Here is a 20,238-nt window from a genome sequence, read left to right as displayed (position 1 = left end):
AATTCAATTTATAAAGAATTTTATGATTTTATAAACATTGTGTAATAGAACTAAGGGAAATTGATAGAAATGGTCATCCAAGATTCACCCGAATCTCATTTCCGTCATTCAAGTATCAATTACAATTTTTTTGACCTTCAAGTTTGGTTTTCGTACTAAGTTGGTCTAATTGATAACTTCAGTCAGCCAAACTAGACGGAAAAAATTAGATTGAGACAAGACATCATCAATTTGACCAACTTTGTATGAACTACAACGTCCAAACTAACATCAATTTGATTTTTTTTCATTCAGTTTGGCTGACAGAAGTTATCAATCGGACCAATTTGGTACGAAACCAAACTTGAAGGTCAAAAGAGTTGTAATTGATACTTAGAGAATAAAAATGAGACTCAAATGAAACTAGGAGGAAACTTCTTATAAGGGGTACGAACCAATGTCATATTTCTTGGGCCTAGAATCAGTTTAGATTCTTAAGACGTAAATATACAAAGCCAGAGCAGAACAGAGAGCCGTTTTGTTCTCTCTCTCTCTCTACATGGCGTTCTTGGGGTCATGTATCTTGTGTTTAATCCCCTTCTCTCTGCTTTTCGGCCTCTGTTTCTCATTTGCAAATGTTTCCGAGTTCAAATTGGAGCTCTCTTACAAAACTCTCTCCCCTTTGGGTGTCCCTCAACAGGTTCTATTCTTTTCTTTTATCTCCTTTGGGATACTGTTTCCTATCTTCTTGTATGTGTTTTAGCTAGCAGCACATATATATTCTCTTTTCGTTTTTAGAAAGTTTTTTTTCCCTCTTTTGTCACATGTTGTTAAGGAAATAGAATCCCACATTGCTTGAGAGTGGAATGGGTGATCACTTAATAACATCTGGGACCTCCGCAATTGAACGTTTATTTTGACAATCAATAATTCTGATTTGCTAAAGTATCTTGCCCATAAAAATAATATCTTACTGATAAGATACTATTGACAATTATAGACCATTTAGAACACGTTGGGATGGTTGCGATCAGTTGTACTACCTATTCTTATTCAAAATTGAAAACCATGTATATAACAAGTGCACGTCGTTTTTTAAGCAAAAAATCATGCATTAAAAGACTTTTAGCCACTTGCAATGGGTGTGTGAAAAACCTGCAAAATAGATGCAAAAGTTATTTCTTGTTCTCTTGTGTGCAGGTTATTGCAGTAAATGGAATGTTTCCTGGTCCAGTTCTTAATGTTACTACTAGTCACCTTGTCAACGTAACTGTGACGAACAAATTGGACGAAAATCTCCTCATTACTTGGTAAGTTTCGTTTAAAAAAAAGAAAGAAAGAAGAAGAAGCAAACATAAAAATATATGTGCACATGACAGATTCAAATATAGACCGTGCAGTATTTTTCTGCATAGTTTTCAATTCATGAATTGTGTGTTAGCTATCTTTCATTTCTTGGGTTGTGGCAGGGCTGGATTGAGAATGCGTCGCGCTTTTTGGCAAGACGGGGTTCTAGGCACGAATTGCCCCATTCCTCTAAACCATAGTTGGACTTACAAATTCCTAGTCAAGGATCAGATCGGCAGCTTCTTTTATTTCCCATCACTCAATCTTCAAAGATCAGCTGGTGGTTTCGGTTCTTTTATCATCAATAACAACTTGCCCAGAGTACCTCTGCCTTTCGACACTCCGTATGGTGATATCGTTGTTTTCATCGGTGATTGGTATAAACAAAGCCATAAGGTTCGTATTTGCTGATAAAAGTGTTGTACTCTATATGCATACATAAACGAACAGAAGCTGGAGTAGTTAGAAAGGATTGGCGACTAAACCTTTTGCATATCAGGCACTGAGAGAGGCACTCGACAATGGAACAGACCTTGGAATACCGGATGGAGTTCTCATTAACGGGAAGGGGCCTTATAGCATGGCTGAACCTTTTGATTATGAAAAAATCAATGTTGTCCCAGGTAACTGATTGTTGCCTGTCTAATAAGACTTCTTCTTTTTCGCAATTATGTTCGGGTTATTTTATGTAAAACAGGATCGCGATTACAGGAAAAACCTATCGGATTAGGGTGCACAACATCGGGGTGTCAACTTGCTTGAACTTTCGAATCCAGAACCACGAGTTGCTCCTCGTAGAAACAGAGGGGCATTACACGGCTCATCAAAACAACTCCAGCTTTGACATACACGTCGGGCAGTCTTACTCATTTTTGGTTACCATGAATCAGGATGCGAATAGCGATTACTACATCGTAGCAAGCCCGAAGTTTATGAACCCTAATCAAACCTATCAGTGGCAAAATGTTATTGGGGTTGCCATCTTGTACTATTCCGAATTGAAAGGAAAGGCAGCTGGTCCTCTCCCAACCGATCCAGTACCACCAAATGGTGTTTATAATACGTCTCTCGCGATGGAGCAGTCAATGTCCATCAGGTTTGCTTGCCTGATTATACGCTTCTTTCTCCTTCCCGTGTTCCAATACACTTTGAATCAAAATTTGCTTGCTTTTGTTCTAGTAAACTTTCTTTCTCTTTGCTTTTGTTCTATGACCAAACGAAAATCGACCATTTTTTTTTTCTATATCTTTCAGTCTGGTTCAATACTTTCAACTGAGCTAAACGTCACGTTAGGATATAACGCGTCTATCTTTTGCATAAAAGGATTGAAATCCGTAAAAACAAGATCAATGCTGCATTCTCATACAGTCCACGTCACATCGGCATAGCTAAAATTAGGGTTGCCTATCATTTGCTTGTAATAGTTCTGTAAGTACTAACAATGTTGTAATTCCATTCGTTGATCAGGCAAGACTTCAATGCTAGAGGAGGTGGCCTTAGCCGACAAGGCGCGTTCAATTACAGTCTGCTCAGTTCCACCGAGCTCTTCATTTTAAGAAGCACACAACCAATAACAATTGACGGCAAACTTCGAGCTACATTTAACGGAATTTCGTTCAAAAATCCTGGTTATCCGATTCGGCTAGCTGACCAGTTTGACAAATCGAAAGATGTTTACAATCTCGATTTCCCGAATGCGACATTGCCGAGCGGGCCGCCTCGGATTGCCACCTCTCTCGTTAAGGGAACGTATAACCACTCCATGGAACTCATACTGCAAAACAATGACACTGTTGTGCTGAGCTTTCACATGGATGGTCATTCTTTTTTTGTTCTTGGGTACGTATAGTTTTTTCAGATTTCTTTGTAATTAGGTACCCTGTGCAAGTTTTAGTGCCCTGCTCGATTCGTCCTTTTCTAATGTTCAGAAATCAAGAGTGTGATACTAATGCAGGATGGGGCTTGGAGAATGGACAAAAAACAGCACGAAGTTGTATAATATGAACGATACTATATGGCGTTCTACCGTACAGGTTTCTGCTCAGGCTCCTTAGCTCCTATATTTCTTCGTCAAATTGAGATACCCTAATTGCACCGAGATGTGTGCACCGATCGGAGCACCGAGCACGTACGGTAACGAGGCCCACAGAAGATTACGGTGTTCTGATAGGTGGACCATTAGGTGCAAATACTAGCGCTTGTTTTAAATTTTTTCCTCTCTCTCTCTCTCTTTCCCTGTGGAGTATTTTGTAGGTTTTTCCAGGTGGGTGGACAGCAGTTTTGATATATTTGGACAACGTTGGAGTGTGGAATCTTAGGGCAGAGAATCTCGACAGATGGTATCTAGGCCAAGAGACATATATGAGGGTTGTAGATCCCCTTGTAGATAACGCAACTGTGTTCGCTTATGTGCCCGATAATGTTCTCTACTGCAGTGATATTGAAAATTACACAAAGTATAATATCCCCACTCTTTCTCTCTCCCTCGGGCTCACAAGTCATATATGACCAACTTATTGTTTTTACCTTTGAATTTCAGCCCAAAATCTTCAATCGCCAAGGGAGTCGGACATCCAAAGTTGTATCTCACGCTGCTCGTGGTGTTTTCTGCGTCGATCTCGATTCTGTGCTAAGTTTTGTTGGGTCAAATGAAAATAACATTCTTATGCCCAAGCCAAATGCCAGTCACTGTGTGTGTGTGTTCATTGTGTTTAGTTTTTGGTTGTGGTATTTCGAAATGCACTTGGGTTTTGGGAGAAACTTGTATGTGGGAATTGCTTAGCATTGTGTGTAGGCCACGGATGGCTACCAACTTCATTGAATTCCATCTAGTACGTACGTTGCTCTTGTTTGAGGTTTGGAATTGTTAAGTATTCGTGAATTTCTCTTTGCACAATATCTTATTATTCACATTGGGATGGGAAATCAAATGTAATTTAGAGGGGAGGGGGGGACCCAATGGGATGTTGGCTGGATGTTCAAGGTTTGCAACTTGAGATTTTGTTCCATTCGAAGGTCTTAAGTTCGAAATTTTTCAGGTGCTATTAACTTATTTGAAATCGGTCCATACAAAGTACTCGCTCGTCGAGATGCTCGTAAATTAGCCTGAACACCCGAGTTATTAGAACTCCATTGAAGCTGCTGCCATCTCTGTGTATGCGTCAAAAAAGATCCCCTTTCAAGCCTACCGCCTCAAGAAATTTTTCGGTGTTGGGTGGATATATCCCACATGCGTGGTATCCGTTCGGCAAATACACTTTTGAACTATTCGAATTGAAATCCTCTCTCTTCTCTCATCCCAACACTTTCTCTCTCCTTATTCTCTCTCCAAATCTAAGCCATCTAAAAACACAATGACCAATTCGAATGCGCCAAACGGGCACCACATGGTACCTGTCCGCTAGTGAAATTTTTTCCCTCCTGCCTCCCTTTCATGGTGTAATACAGTACATGCCGAGAATACTAAGAAGGGCATCAGTATTGGGCTTTAGACAGAGAACGTCAACCCCATAGGCTTGGGCACCGCACCAATTTTTATAGCCCAGACCCCGTGGGAAGCTACAGCCTACAAGTATAATAGCATGACTACCTTCCGGAAAGGGATTAATTGAAGAGAAAAACTTCTTGGAAAAATGACGGCAGATTCAAGCTAGCCGTTGGCCAGTCGTTATCTCAGGACTAGTTGCGCCATAATTACTACTCGCTAAGGACATTTTCAGTATTAATAAATGTTCTTAGATTGTCCTTGACAGATATTAATTATTAAAACACGTCCTGAGTCGTCAATTTCCCAAACTTCTTTACGGAGCAACCTGTAAACTTTTGATTATGAAGCTCAATCTCGCGCATCCAAAAATATTTTGGACGGTCTGGATTTAAAAAAAAAAACTATTCGCTAGAATAGTAGCATAGGGAATAGTTAACTATTCACGCAAATAGTTTTTTTTTAAATTCGGACCATTGATTGCCGAAATGGACGGCTGAAATCGCTTAACTCCGTAAAGAGCTACTTTGCTGCGACTCCGTAAATAAGTTTCTCTCTTAATTGAAATGCTACAACATAAACCTTTGTCCATATTTTTCCATTAACTTATCAATTTATTCCGTGTGCCATTTTATTGCTTCGCAAGTCTTGCAACGTGAAAAACAAGTATCAAACTCCAAATAATATAATAAATGAGCATAACAAAACTAAATTAGGTAGTGTCCTATCAATACCGACAAACCATTGCAGTATGTTACTTTGTTCATTTTCCGTTTTGGTTTGGGAGGCAGCTTAGTTAATTAAGTCAAGATACTTCGCCTAGTGGGTGAAGAATTGGAGAATCGGATGTGCCTCAAGTTATTTCAAATTCGAGAAAGAAAAGTGGCTTTGTTTATCTTCATTCCCAGTATCGAGAAATTTTGAAAAGCAACAGGTAGAAGAGTTAGGTAGAGACCATATATATTAATTGCCAAGAACGCGGATCGTATCGGTAGGAGGAACAGGAATAGGGTCACGTGCCTAAATTGGGAAACGCTAAGGGTAGGCTTCTATAGATATCAAAATCAAAACTCAATGGATAAAAATCTAGCAAAACTAAGTATCAGTTTCCAATTTATTCATGCAAAATACATTTCTAGGAACACGATGACCAAATTTTTCCATTTTCTCTCACCAAAATTCCATTCTCTCTACATTTTTACATTAGAAAGTTATATTTTTTGAAAATAATTTGGGGATCTCTTTGGATCGCTATATTTACGGTTTTGGAAAGGGAGTGTACCATGTTTCGAAACTTTCGCATTGCTATGCAATTCGTTAGGGTAGTAGCGTTCCTTTCAAAACCCGTACAGTTCTGCAGTGCATTTATGGAAAATATTTTAAAGTAAATAAAATTCCCTGGCCGAGTGCAACAACGTCGTTATATTATTATTTTCTGGTATTTTGTTGTTTTGCTCGTTACAAGCTTTAGTAATTGGCCGGTCTTGATCATTTTGCTTGTAAATGGATAGCTTTGGGTCGTGTTTTCTTCTTTCGCACAGATCATTTGCCCTAATTGGATTTATGGTGAATTTGATGCTAGGATGCAAAGGACGTTAGTCGAGACTCAAGCAGCATTGAAGGCCAAGTGTCCCACAAATGACTAACGTTTCAAGAGGAAAATATTTTCAACCATACGATGAAAAATGTTTTACCTTGTAAGATAACCAAACATAAATAAAACATTTTTCAGAAAAATATTTTACGTCTAAACAAAACATCCCTTGATTTTTAACATGTTCATCAGTATGAGTGCTACTGTTCAAAAAACAAAAACATCTATGAGTGCTGATGAGTGATGACACATGCAATAACCCATTTTGGTGTTAAGAATTCCGAACACATATAAATTGTAACGACCCGCGCACCTACTAATTCTTAGCCTAACCAAGTGGCTCAATAAGTTAAACTCGAGTTATAAAGTATTTGTTCACGGATCCTTATATACCAATTCATTTTAATCCTACCCGCACACGTGGGACTTGTAAAATGAGGCTTCACATATATCCTCCAATCCCCAATCTTATCTTGGAAAGGCTCATCATTGACAACTAAAGTTTCCAAAAAGTCTTGGAATACAACGTTACTATATGATTCCAGACATAATTGTAATTGGAAACGTTCAATGTACATAAAGTTTATATGCATCGACCAGTTCTGGATACAGTTTTTTTAAGAATCATATTATAAAATTGTGTTTGTAACATTGCTCGATTTAGATATAAATGAATGGAAAGAATAGTCATTGAAGACCGGTATGGTACATGAAAAAAATCCATTAAAATGTCCGTGAAAATGTAATCAATGGTCCAGATTCACGCAACATTTTCCATTGTCATTTTCGGTAGGACTTACTATTTTGGTCCTGCATGCACTTTTAGTAGTTGATGATGTGTGAAATTTAGCTTTAGACCACTCTTTAATAAAGTTAATCCTTTGTAATGTTGCTGTAACGCTTTTTAAGGTTTAACCCACCTCACTTTTGTTTTTATTTTGGTTACCTTTTACATTTGAAAGCAACTCCACAACCAACGGAGCGGATAAGGGTGTCCTGAATGATATGATCAAAATTGAATAATCAAAAAATTTTGTTATTCATTTAAAAGATAGAGAGAGCTGGGAGAGAGATAAAGAGAAAGAGAGAGAAAAGAAAAACTGTGAGTGTGGTCCCTATTTAATTTGGATACCCAAAAAGAAAATAGCTCATTTTTTTCCCAAAAAAATTTAAAGAAAAAAAATTGTTTTCTTATTTATAATTGGACCAACAAAATTTAATGAGTACATATTGGTGGCCAAACCTATGGGGTGAGCTATTGAGCCAGAAGTTTATGGATCAATTTTATCTAGTCCACTGTAGTAAATTTTGGCACACTCACTAGCTAAAATTTTAGCTATTCAACCTAATGAGTATTTTATAGATCTCCAAAAAAAAAAAAAAAGCTAACGAGTATTTTATAGGATCCACTAGAAATGCTCTTAATGGAGTAATCCCTACAAACTAGTACGGTTATCAAACGGACCAGAACATACCTCATTGTCGGGAATGTTGTGTGCGGAATTGGTTCCCAAGAAAAATAAAGTGAGGTGAAGTAAATGAAGATGAAATTTATTTTTCTGTGTATGTTCTTTTGACAAAAAATCTTGCAGAAAAACAAAAATTCCCTCATTTTAGGAAAGTCTGTTTAGCAGGAAAGTGTTTCTCAGTGAAAAAATTGAAACTGTGAATCCTATAACTTTCTTGGTAATTGAACACGCAGAAAATTACAGGAAGGTTGAATCTCCCATCATTTCTTATCCTTTCCACCTAATAATAACCTGAGTGATTCTTTGATCGTCAATAGTAACCGCGATCCGAAAGCGAGAAAAGGGAAAAAAGAAGAATCTGGGGATTGGCTGGCTGTGTTTCTCTGGTCGAGCCGTGAAGACCTTCGATATCAAAAGGGCAAGACTAGAGTGTCAATCAGAAGTCGTCTTCATAAATGCAAGAAAAAATGTAAAAAAGAGAGACAAAGGACTCCAATTATTTCAGGTAATGGGGGGAATCTACTTTTTTCTTTTTGTTATATAGGGCCCCTTTGTTATACTCCATTAGTTTGCAAATTCACCAATTTGCCTTGTTAAATTCCATATTACTGGTCAATGGAATATTGTGGCCGCATTTTTGTAAACTTAATTATTTTCTTTGATCTGGGTGATTTATTCGTCTTTTCTGAATTTTTGTTAAATTCGATTGAATTTTTTTCGATTAATCACATGTGTCAACGAAATGAGTCTAAAAAGTTACAAAATTATGACCGGAAGCAACAAAAAAAAAAGTTCACTAAAGACAAAAAAAAAAATCAAACTATCTTATTTGTCTTCTGATAAAAAAAAAAATTTCTTATTTGTCTAAAGTGCTATGTTATTTAAATTTTTTCAACATCAATTTATATCTCTATAATTTTCCGATTTAACCCTAAAAATTACGGCGAAAAGCTAAACAAAAATTATGAAGAAAAATAAAAAATACTGAAATAATTCCACTAACAAAATAAATACTTATTTTTTTATCCAATAAGAACCCATGTTCCACTAACTTTTTACCTTCTTATTTCTACATTCTAAAATCTGTGTCATTTTTTATTGCTTATATATTTTAATTTATAATGAATTTTATGATTTTGCGAACTTTGTATAATAGAACTAAGGGAAATTTATAGAAATGGTCCTCCTAGTTTCACCCGAGTCTCATTTTCGTCCTTCAAGTATCAATTACAACTCTTTTGACCTTCAAGTTTGGTTTTCGTACCAAGTTGGTTCAATTGATAACTTCTGTCAGCCAAACTAGGTGGAAATAATCAAATTGAGGCCAGACGTCATCAATTTGACCAAATTGGTACGAACTACAACATCCAAACTACCATCAATTTAATTTTTTTTCACCCAGTTTGGCTGATAGAAGTTATTAATTGGACTGATTTGGTACAAAATCAAATTTGAAGATCAAAAGAGTTGTAATTGGTACTTTGAGGAAAAAAGAATAAAACTCAGATGAAACTAAGAGGAGCATTTATATAAATTTCCCTAGAACTAATTGAAATCTATTAAACAATATTCATATTGCATATTTTTGAATATCCATATTGAAATATTTAAACAATAAAAAATAGCACACCGAATAAGTACTTATTTTTTAAGAACCCTTAGTGGAACAAGGGTTCTTTATTTCCCCATCCAAAAATCCTAAATAAGTATTACATGTTCAGATGACATATTATCTACTTTATCTAGCATTTCTCTTTCTTTTTCGGAAATAATTTTTGCACTCCCTTTTTTTATATCTACACCTTCTTTTTGTCTTTTAGTAAAAAAAATACACACACTTTTAACACTTAAAAATAAAAAGAGAGTATAGATATCAAAAAAATAAGTGTGAAAATCACTCCCCTTTCTTTTTTGAGTAGTGCTACATGTACCGACCTCCCCGGTACCGAAATCGTACCGCCGGCCGCCGGTGGGCCATCTCCGGCCACCGGACGGCCGATCCGAGCCGTCCAAAAATTTTAAAAAAAAAAAACGAGGGGGCCCACGCGGGAATCAACGGCATCCGAGGTGTGTAAGGTGCTTGATCCGAGCACCCTTTTTTCGTGTATATATGTATATTCGCGGGAATATACATATATACACGAAAAAAGGGTGCTCGGATCAAGCACCTTACACACCTCGGATGCCGTTGATTCCCGCGTTGGCCCCCTCGTTTTTTTTTTTTAAAATTTTTGGACGGATCGGATCGGCCGTCCGGTGGCCGGAGACGGCCCACCGGCGGCCGGCGGTACGATTTCGGTACCGGGAGGTCGGTACCAATATCATTTCTGTTCTTTTTTATAGGGGAATCTAGCATTTCTTCACCTAACCACTTTTTCCACTTTCTCATGAGAAAATAACTTTTGAAAAATGATATTAGCACTCCAAAAATTGATGAAGACACTCCAAAAAACAAAGAAAAGTGGCTTTGAAATTACACTGGTTCTGGAGTGCCTGTATCAATTTTTGAAGTGTCTATATCATTTACCTAACTTTTTTTCTTTTTCTGCACAGTGAGATTTTTTCGATTTGAGAAATTTTTCTATGGTCATTTTTGAGACATAAGACATAAAAAAAGAGTGAGTCTTAAGTCCCCAAATATTAAGAGCCTAAACAGCAGTATATGAAGCAAAGAAAAATTATGATACAAACAGGGGAGAGAGGTTCCTAAATTTTGATTCAGCGATAACAAAAAAATAAAGAATTTTTTGTACACAAACCTACACAAAGTAAAGATGTTTTTTTTTTGGTTGAGAGTTTACTTGTCCTGGTTTATTTTATTTTATTGAGCTATATTATTTACTTTACGCTAAAATTTAAGTTGTTTTTCATCTATTTTGGCTTTGTGAAAATGATATGATCCATTATATACAATCTTAAAAAAAGTCAAACTATACGTAAAAACAACATACAAAATTTTATTACTTGTTTGAAAATTTGAAATTCAGAGAACCCCTCATCATACACAAGAGATGCCCCCCGGATACATAGGAAAAAAGACTATGCATGAAAGACTTCAGAAGAAACTTTATATAAGGGGTACGAACCAATGTCATATTGCTTGGGCCCGGAATCAGTTTAGATTCTAAGACGTAAATATACAAAGCCAGAGCAGAACAGAGAGCCGTTTTGTTCTCTCTCTCTCTCTCTCTCTACATGGCGTTCTTGGGGTCATGTATCTTGTGTTTAATCCCCTTCTCTCTGCTTTTCGGCCTCTGTTTCTCATTTGCAACTGTTGCCGAGTTCAAATTGGAGATCTCTTACATCACTCTTTCCCCTTTGGGTGTCCCTCAAAAGGTTCTACTCCTTTCTTTTATCTCCTTTGGGATACTGTTTCCTATCTTTTTGTATGTGTTTTAGCTAGCAGCACATATATATATGGGAAATTTTTAGGCCAGCCTCAAAAAGTAGGTTTTGGCTTAATTTAGTCCTGACAAAAATATATATTTTTTATTTCAGTCCTTTTTTCTTGACTTTCATGCATTTTTACTATTTTGCCTATTCTTCTTAACTTTTTGTGTACATGTCCATTTTTAGTAAAATTTATATTTTTAGAATTAACTCTTGACTCATATTATTTCGGACAAAAATATCCTTGGTTATGTGAATTGACTATGAGAACTGCCGATTCTCATAGCCAGTTAGCATAATAACTTGAATAGCCAGTTAGCATAATAACTTGAACAAAAATATCCCTGCCAGTTCACATAGTCCGAGTTAACATATTCAGTTTCATGAGAACTGCTCAGTTCTCATAGAGAATTGAGTATGTGAACTGAGCTATGAGAACTGGCTACGTGAACTGCCAATTCTCATAGTCAGTTCTATGAGAACTGACAGTTTTCATAATCAGTTCTATGAGAATTGGCTATGAGAAGTGATTGTTATCATAGAGAACTAGCTTTGTGAACTGATTATGAGAATTGGATTATGTGAACTAGCTATGTGAACTAAAAAATACATAGTTCACATAGTCTTATCATACATTAAAATACACATTTTCCATAAAAAATATATAGTTCACATAAAAAAATATACAATTCTCATATAAAAAACAAAGTGAAATAGTTCAATACATAGTTCTCATAGAAAAATGAACAGTTCTCGTAAAAAATATACAATACACTTGGCTATGTGAATTGGCTATGAGAACTGCCAAGTCTCATAATCAGTTCTATGAGAACTGTCAGTTTTCAAAGTCAGTTCTATAAGAATTGACTATGAGAAGTGACTGATCTCATAAAGAAATACACAATTCTCATATAAAAAACAAAGTGAAATAGTCCGAAATAAATATATAGTTCACATAGAAAAATATATAGTTTACATAGAAAATACACAATTCTCATAGAAAAAACAAAATGAAATAGTCCAATACACAATTCTCATAGAAAAATATACCATTATTATAGATAATACACAGTTCTCATAGAAAATATACAGTTCTTATAGACATTTCTCATAGAAAAATACACAGTTCTCATAAAAAAATACACAATTCTCATAAAAAAAACAGTTCATATAGCCCCAATACACAGCTCACATAATCCCATATACAGTTTACTTGTATAGTTCGCATAAAAAATGGTTCTAAATTCTTCAATCAACTAAGAAGAAAGTCATTAGTCAACTGAAAATTTCTAAAACAAAAAGACTAACCAAATGAAGCATTGAAATGAGCAACCAAACAGCCCTCTGCTTTTTGTCTCCATTTGCACAACAGTTCACCACATTTTTCGTATTTTCATATATGAAAACCGACGACGACCCGCAATGTTTTGAATCCGGCCACAAATTCGAACACCAATTGGTCTTTGGATCTTAAAAAATTTGTGTTCTGAAATCTGGATCGCAAATCATAAATGTTCTGGAACTAGATCGGAGAAATACTAGTGGGCCTCCGTCTCATACGTCTTCTTCATGTGTTCATGCTCCGAGAAGAACCACGGCCTCAGCGTCCACGTCAGCTCCATCCTCTTTGTCCTCATCAGCTTTCTCTGCATGTACGTTCAGCGACGGTGATGGCGGCACCACCTTCGCCGAATCACCGTCGCGGGCTCGCAACCAAAAAAAGAGAATCTGCGCAGGCTGTCTTCCAGCCGCCAAAGTAGATGAAAACGAGTATGTCGAGAAAGATCGTGGTGTCCTACACGTACGTGGCCATATGGATCTTCCTCAGCTTCACCGTGATCGTGTTTAACAAATACATCCTCAACCGCAAGATGTTCAACTGGCCTTTCCCGATCTCCCACACCATGATCCACATGGCCTCTTGCTCCTCCATCACCTATCTCCTCGTCCGCGTCTTCCGGGTTGTCGAGCCTGTCTCCATGTCCCCAAACTCACTGGACTTTCATTTTATCATCTTGAGAGAGAGAGAGAGAGAGAGAGGAAAATGACGAGATGGAGTTGACGATGCGGACTAAAAAGGGCAAAAAAATCATAAGATAACATATCCGAGCCTATACAGGCTTGGGAATAATATTCAGGGTTAGGATCAAACCAAGCCTAAAAACCAGGGCTGGCTTCTAATTTTCTATATATATAATTAGAGGCCAGTCCTAGTTTTTAGGCTTGGTTTGATCCCAACCCAGAATATTATCCCCAAGCCTGCATAGGCTCGGATATGTTATCTTATGACTTTTTTGCCCATTTTAGTTCGCATCGTCAACTCAATCTCATCATTCCTCCTCCCTCTCCCTCTGAAGATGATAAACCTCCTCCTCTCTCTCTCTCTCTCTCTCTCTCTCTCTCTCTCTCCATCATCGATCTGTATTCTATTGAATTGATGCAATAGGATAAAGAGATTTTTCATTATCAAATCAATAGTACCATTGACATGATTTAGATCAAGAAAGTTGCATATCTTTTGCGTGCTTTGAGGACTCGTCCGGCCATCCAGATGTTAAAGAAGCAATAGAGAACGAGGGTAAGAATCACGTATCCGTATTCTCCGGGAATCAACTCTACTCCGGCCGTCTTCCGATTCCGATCGACCATTAGATCCGTTTCAATTCAATTTCACAAACTGTACGTAGTTCATCATCGCTTTGCCCATGGTTCTTGTCGGAGCATGAACATGAAAACGACGTACGAGACGGAGGCCCATTGGTATTTCTCCGATCTAATTTCAGAATCCAAATTTTTTGAGATCCGAATTTCAAAACACAAATTTTTTGAGATCCAAGCTGGAGACGCCGGAGCAAGGGTAAAAATCTTTGTTGATTAGATATTTTGTTGAATGTCAATCAAATTTTTTGTTGAATGCTGGACCATCCATCAATGGCACTCAATTTTTCGTAGATGTTTTTTTTGTTAAATGTCAAATTTATGTATTTTCAACCTCTCATATTTGATTTTGATTATTTTTTTTGGTTCAATTTTTGTTTGTATGTATTTTTTATGAGAACTGTATATTTTTCTATGAAAACTGTGTATTTTCTATGAGAACTGTGTATTTGTCTTTGAGAACAGTCTATGAGAACTGTGAATTTTCTATGAGAACTATATATTGTCTACAAGAATTGTGTATTTGTCTATGAGAACTGTGTATTTTTCTATGAGAATCGTGTATTGTCCATGAGAACTGTATATTTTCTTTGAAAATTGTTTATGAGAATTATGTATTTTCTATGAGAACTGTGTATTATCCATGAGAACTGTCTATGAGAATTGTGTATTTTTCTATGAGAACTATATATTTTCTATGAAAAGTATGTATTTTTAGTGTGTGGTGAGACTATATAAACAAGTATATTTTTTATGAGAACTGTGTATTTTTCTATGAGACTTGACAATTAAAAATTCAATTCTAAATCAATTTATTTTCTATGTGAACTATTACTTTTTTTACTTTGATTATTTTTTTGAAGATATGACGGTGAGAACATTTATAACTATATTTGATTTGATTACCTTTTTATTTTTGTTCAATTTTTATTCGTGTGTATATTTTCTATGAGAACTATGCATTTTTCTATGAGAACTGACAATAAGAACTGTGTATTTTTCTATAAGAACTGCGTATTTTTCTGTGAGAACTGTATATTGTCCATGAAAATTGTCTATTAGAACCGTGTATTTTTTATGAGAACTATATATTTTTTATGAGAATTGTGTATTTTAGTATATCGTAAGACTATGTGAAATATATATTTTTTAGTTCATATAGCCAATTTACATAGTCTAGTTCTCATAACCAGTTTACAAAGCTTCTTTATGAGAACAATTACTTCTCATAGTTAATTCTTATATAATTGACGATGAAAACTAGCAGTTCTCATAGAACTGACTATGAGAATTGGCAATTTATATAGCCAGTTCTCATAACTCAGCTCACAAGACCAGTTCTTTATGAGAACTGAGTAGTTCTCATAGAATTGACTATGAGACTTGGCAGTTCTCATAGCCAGTTCAAATATCCAATGGTATTTTTGTCCGAAATAATATGATTTGATCATGAATTAATTATAAAAATATAGCTCTCATAGTCTCAATTCTCGTAACCATAGTTCATGAGTACTTTCTAGGAGATTTGTGTATTTATCCATGAAAACTGTGTATTTTCTATGAGAATTGTGTATTTTCTATGAGAACTGAATATTTTTTATGGAAATCGTGTATTTTTCTATAAGAATTGTGTATTTTCTATGAGAACTGTCTGTAAGAATCATGTATTTTTCTAAAAGAATTGTATATTTTTTATGAGAATTGCGTATTGTCCATGACAACTATATATGAGAACTATGTATTTTCTTTGAAAATTGAGTATTGTCTATGAGAACTGTGTAGTTTAGTGTGTGTTGAGACTATTTGAACTGTGTATTTTTCATTCACATAGTTCTCATAGAACTGACTATGAAAATTGACAGTTCTCATAACCAATTCACAGAGCCAAGGATATTTTTGTCCGAAATAGTTCTCATAAAGATAATTCTCATTGGAACAGTTCTCATAGAAATAGTTATCATTGACACTTCTCATAGAGACAATTCTCATAAAAACAGTTCTCATGGTAAATGATATTTTTTTAATCTTACATAATTTCATATTCAATATGGATTTTGTTTAGTAGATATCTTCGAATAGGTTCCAAAAATATAATTTTTTTAAAAAATGAATAATTACAACAAAAGATATGACTTTTTGAAATTTAAACAATATTTTAATGGTGCTCCAATGTTCATGGAGCATTGGATAATTTTTCTATACTAGATGCTCTTTAGTCCCGTGCGCTGATGCTCGTGAAGGGGCATGATTGGAATAAAAAATACAAATAATTATGCAGGACTAAATTAAGTCCGAACCTAATTTTTTGGGCCAGCCTAAAAATTCCCCTATATATATACACTTTATATCCAATGAGAGATCCCGCACGGGCTTACCGCGCGGGACTCCCCTTTCCCGATCGAATTGCAACGGTCCGAGCCGCTCAATGTGTTCAGAACGTGATTTTAAGGGTACCCACAAGAAATAATCAAAAAAAATGATCGGGAAGGGCTTGATCCGAGCAGTTTTTTACTGAACCGTTCAATAAAAAACTGTTCAGATCAAGCCCTTCCCAATTATTTTTTTTGCTGATTTCTCGCGGGTACTCTTAAAATCACGTTCTGATCATTTTGAGCGGCTCGGATCGTCGCAATTTGATCAGAAAAGGGGAGTCCCGCACGGTAAGCCCGTGCGGGATCTCTTAGGGGAACCGGACTCTATATATATATTCTCTTTTCGTTTTTAGAAAGTTCCCCCCTCTCTCTCTCTCTCTCTCTCTCTCGTTTCATGTAGTATTAAGGTCTAAAGATGTCATTGTATAGGTTTTATTCAAAAGAAAATAAGCCTCCGCAATTAAACATTCATCTCGCCAATCAGTTATTCTGATTTCCTAAAGTATCTTATTGGTAAGATACTGTTGACAATTGTGGACCATTAAGAACACGTTGGGATGGTTGCAATCAGTTGTACCACCTATTCTTATTCAAAATTGAAATTCATGGATATAATAAGTGCACGTCGTTTTTTAAAGCAAAAATCATGCATTAATAAACTTTTAGCCACTTGTAATGGGTGTGTTAAAAACCTGCAAAATAGATGCATAAGTTATTTCTTGTTCTCTTGTGTGCAGGTTATTGCAGTAAATGGAATGTTTCCTGGTCCAATTCTTAATGTTACTACTAATCACCTTGTCAACGTAACTGTGACGAACAAATTGGACGAAAATCTCCTCATTACTTGGTAAGTTTCGTAAAAGAAAAAGAAGAAGAAGAAGCAAACATATAAATATACAAAAGTGCTACACACACAACGGTTGTGTAAAATACAACACACAACCAATCTTTAGTCATCCGTTGTTGTAATAAATGGCCAGGATTCGTTCAAACTTTTCTCCATAAAAGTTAAACTTTTCCTTGAAAGAGTTTTTTTAAAATCTAGACCGTCCAAATACATCTGAATGGTCAAAATTACGCACACAACCAACACAACGGTTGTGCAAGTAGCATTTTTGCATTTACGCCCACATGACAGATTCAAATATAGACCGCGCAGTTTTTTCTGCATAGTTTTCAATTCATGAATCGTGTGTTAGCTATCTTTCATTTCATGGGTTGTGGCAGGGCTGGATTGAGAATGCGTCGCACTTTTTGGCAAGACGGCGTTCTAGGCACAAATTGCCCCATTCCTCCAAACAGAAATTGGACTTACGAATTTCAAGTCAAGGATCAGATCGGCAGCTTCTTTTATTTCCCATCACTCAATCTTCAAAGATCGGCCGGTGGTTTCGGTTCTTTTATCATCAATAACTTGCCTATAGTACCTCTGCCTTTCGACACTCCATATGGTGATATCGTTGTTTTCATCAGTGATTGGTATAAACAAAGCCATAAGGTTCGTATTTGCTGATAAAACTGTTGTACTCTATATGCATACATAAACGAACAGACGCTGGAGTATTTAGAAAGGGTGGCGACTAAACCTTTTGCATGTCAGGCACTGAGAGGGGCACTCAACAATGGAACAGACCTTGGAATACCTGATGGAGTTCTCATTAACGGGAAGGGGCCTTATAGCACGGCTGAACCTTTTGATTATGAAAAAATCAATGTTGTCCCAGGTAACTGATTGTTGCCAGTCTAATAAAACTTCTTCTTTTTCGCAATTATGTTCGGGTTATTTTATGTAAAACATGATCACGATTACAGGAAAAACCTATCGGATTCGGGTGCACAACGTCGGGGTGTCAACTTGCTTGAACTTTCGAATCCAGAACCACGATTTGCTCCTGGTAGAAACAGAGGGGCGTTACACGGTTCAACAAAACAACTCCAGCTTTGACATACACGTCGGGCAGTCTTACTCATTTTTGGTTACCATGAATCAGGATGCGAATAGCGATTACTACATCGTAGCAAGCCCGAAGTTTATGAACCCTAATCAAACCTATCAGTGGCAAAATGGTATTGGGGTTGCTATCTTGTACTATTCCAAATTGAAAGGAAAGGCAGCTGGTCCTCTCCCAACCGATCCCGTACCACCAAATGGTGTTTATAATACGTCTCTCGCGATGGAGCAGTCAATGTCCATCAGGTTTGCTTGCCTGATTATACGCTTCTTTCTCCTTCCCGTGTTCCAATACACTTTGAATCAAGATTTGCTTGCTTTTGTTCTAGTAACCGTTCTTCCTCTTTGCTTTTGTTCTATAACCAAACAAAAATCGACCTTCTTTTCTTCTTCTTTTTTATATCTTTCAGTCTGGTTCGATACTTTCAACTTAGCTAACCGTCTGTGTTAGGATATAACGCGTCTATCCTTTGCATAAAAGGATTTAAATCAGTAAAAACAAGAGCAATGCTACATTCTCATACAGTCCACGTCACATCGGCATTGCTAAAATTAGGGTTTCCTATCATTTGCCTGTAATAGTTATGTAAGTACTAACAATGTTGTAATTTCATTCGTTGATCAGGCAAGACTTAAATGCTACAGGAGGTGGCCCTAGCCAACAAGGCAAGTTCGAATACCGTCTGCTCAAATCCTCTGAGGTCTTCATTTTAAGAAGCACACAACCATCAACAATTGACGGCAAACTTCGAGCTACATTTAACGGAATTTCATTCAAAAATCCTGGTTATCCGATTCGGCTAGCTGACCAGTTTGACAAATCGAAAGATGTTTACGATCTCGATTTCCCGAACGCAACGTTGCCGAGCGGGCCATCTCGGATTGCCACCTCTCTCATTAATGGAACGTATAACCACTCCATGGAACTCATATTGCAAAACAATGACACTGTTGTGCTGAGCTTTCACATGGATGGTCATTCGTTTTTTGTTCTTGGGTACGTATAGTTTTTACAGATTTCTTTGTAATTAGGTACCCCGTGCAAGTTTTAGTGCCCTGCTCGATTCGTCCTTTTTTGATGTTCAGAAATCAAGTGTGTGATACTAATGCAGGATGGGGCTTGGAGAATGGACAAAAAACAGCACGAAGTTGTATAACATGAACGATACTATATCGCGTTCTACCGTACAGGTTTCTGCTCAGGCTCCTTAGCTCCTACATTTCTTCATCAAATTGAGATACCCTAATTGCACCGAGATGTGTGCACCGATCGGAGCACCGAGCACGTACGGTAACGAGGCCCACAGAAGATTACGGTGTTCTGATAGGTGGACCATTAGGTGCAAATACTAGCGCTCGTTTTAAATTTTTTCCTCTCTCTCTCTTTTTCCCTGTGGAGTATTTTGTAGGTTTTTCCAGGTGGGTGGACAGCAATTCTGATCTATTTGGACAACGTTGGAGTGTGGAATCTTAGAGCAGAGAATCTCAACAGATGGTATCTAGGCCAAGAGACGTATATGAGGGTTGTAGATCCCCTTGTAGATAATGCAACTGTGTTCGCTAGTGTGCCCGATAATGTTCTCTACTGCGGTGATATTGAAAATTACCCAAAATCAATCGCCTGGGGAGTTGAACATCCAAAGTTGTATCTCATGTTGCTCGTGGTGTTTTTTGCGTCGATTTTGATTCTGTGCTAAGTTTTTTTGGGTCAAATGAAAATAACATTCTTATGCCCAAGCCAAATGCCAGTCACTATTTGTGTGTGTGTGTGTGTCTTCATTGTGTTTAGTTTTTGGTTGTGGTATTTCGAAACGCACTTGTGTTTTGGTAGAAAATTTGTTTGAGGGAATTGCTTAGCATTGTGTGTAGGCCATGGATGGCTACCAACTTCATTGAATTCCATCTAGTACGTACGTTGCTCTTGTTTGAGGTTTGGGATTGTTAAGTATTCGTGAATTTCTCTTCGCACAATATCTTATTCAATTTGGGATGGG

At 36.7% G+C, this 20,238-nt stretch overlaps 2 protein-coding genes across 5 annotated transcripts; both read left to right on the top strand.

Moving 5' to 3' along the window:
• Window positions 1-447: 447 nt before the first annotated feature.
• On the top strand, window positions 448-4,196 carry LOC131319694 (monocopper oxidase-like protein SKU5). Of its 3 annotated transcripts, XM_058350072.1 has the most exons (9): window positions 448-679; window positions 1,180-1,289; window positions 1,449-1,722; window positions 1,826-1,949; window positions 2,038-2,422; window positions 2,794-3,165; window positions 3,281-3,359; window positions 3,580-3,782; window positions 3,866-4,196. In XM_058350072.1, the coding sequence occupies exons 1-9, from the start codon at window positions 539-541 to the stop codon at window positions 3,957-3,959; spliced, it is 1,782 nt and encodes a 593-aa protein (XP_058206055.1). In that variant the 5' UTR covers window positions 448-538; the 3' UTR covers window positions 3,960-4,196. The 3 variants fall into 3 exon arrangements, with proteins under 3 accessions (XP_058206055.1, XP_058206056.1, XP_058206057.1); XM_058350073.1 differs by lacking the exon at window positions 3,866-4,196 and having other exon boundaries at window positions 471-679; window positions 3,255-3,359; window positions 3,580-3,807; XM_058350074.1 differs by lacking the exons at window positions 3,580-3,782; window positions 3,866-4,196 and having other exon boundaries at window positions 471-679; window positions 3,255-3,565.
• Window positions 4,197-10,964: 6,768 nt separating this feature from the next.
• LOC131319692 (monocopper oxidase-like protein SKU5) lies at window positions 10,965-20,173 on the top strand. Of its 2 annotated transcripts, none has more exons than XM_058350068.1 (8): window positions 10,965-11,209; window positions 17,031-17,140; window positions 17,521-17,791; window positions 17,894-18,017; window positions 18,106-18,490; window positions 18,870-19,241; window positions 19,331-19,435; window positions 19,654-19,793. In XM_058350068.1, exons 1-7 carry the CDS (start codon window positions 11,069-11,071, stop codon window positions 19,404-19,406), a joined length of 1,479 nt encoding a protein of 492 aa, XP_058206051.1. In that variant the 5' UTR covers window positions 10,965-11,068; the 3' UTR covers window positions 19,407-19,435; window positions 19,654-19,793. The 2 variants fall into 2 exon arrangements, with proteins under 2 accessions (XP_058206051.1, XP_058206050.1); XM_058350067.1 differs by having other exon boundaries at window positions 10,968-11,209; window positions 19,357-19,435; window positions 19,654-20,173.
• The last annotated feature ends 65 nt before the right edge of the window (window positions 20,174-20,238 follow it).

The sequence above is a fragment of the Rhododendron vialii genome, chromosome 3a, assembly GCF_030253575.1.
Source record: "Rhododendron vialii isolate Sample 1 chromosome 3a, ASM3025357v1".
NCBI classification, from domain to species: domain Eukaryota; kingdom Viridiplantae; phylum Streptophyta; class Magnoliopsida; order Ericales; family Ericaceae; genus Rhododendron; species Rhododendron vialii.
This window is presented reverse-complemented; position numbering and strand designations above follow the sequence as displayed.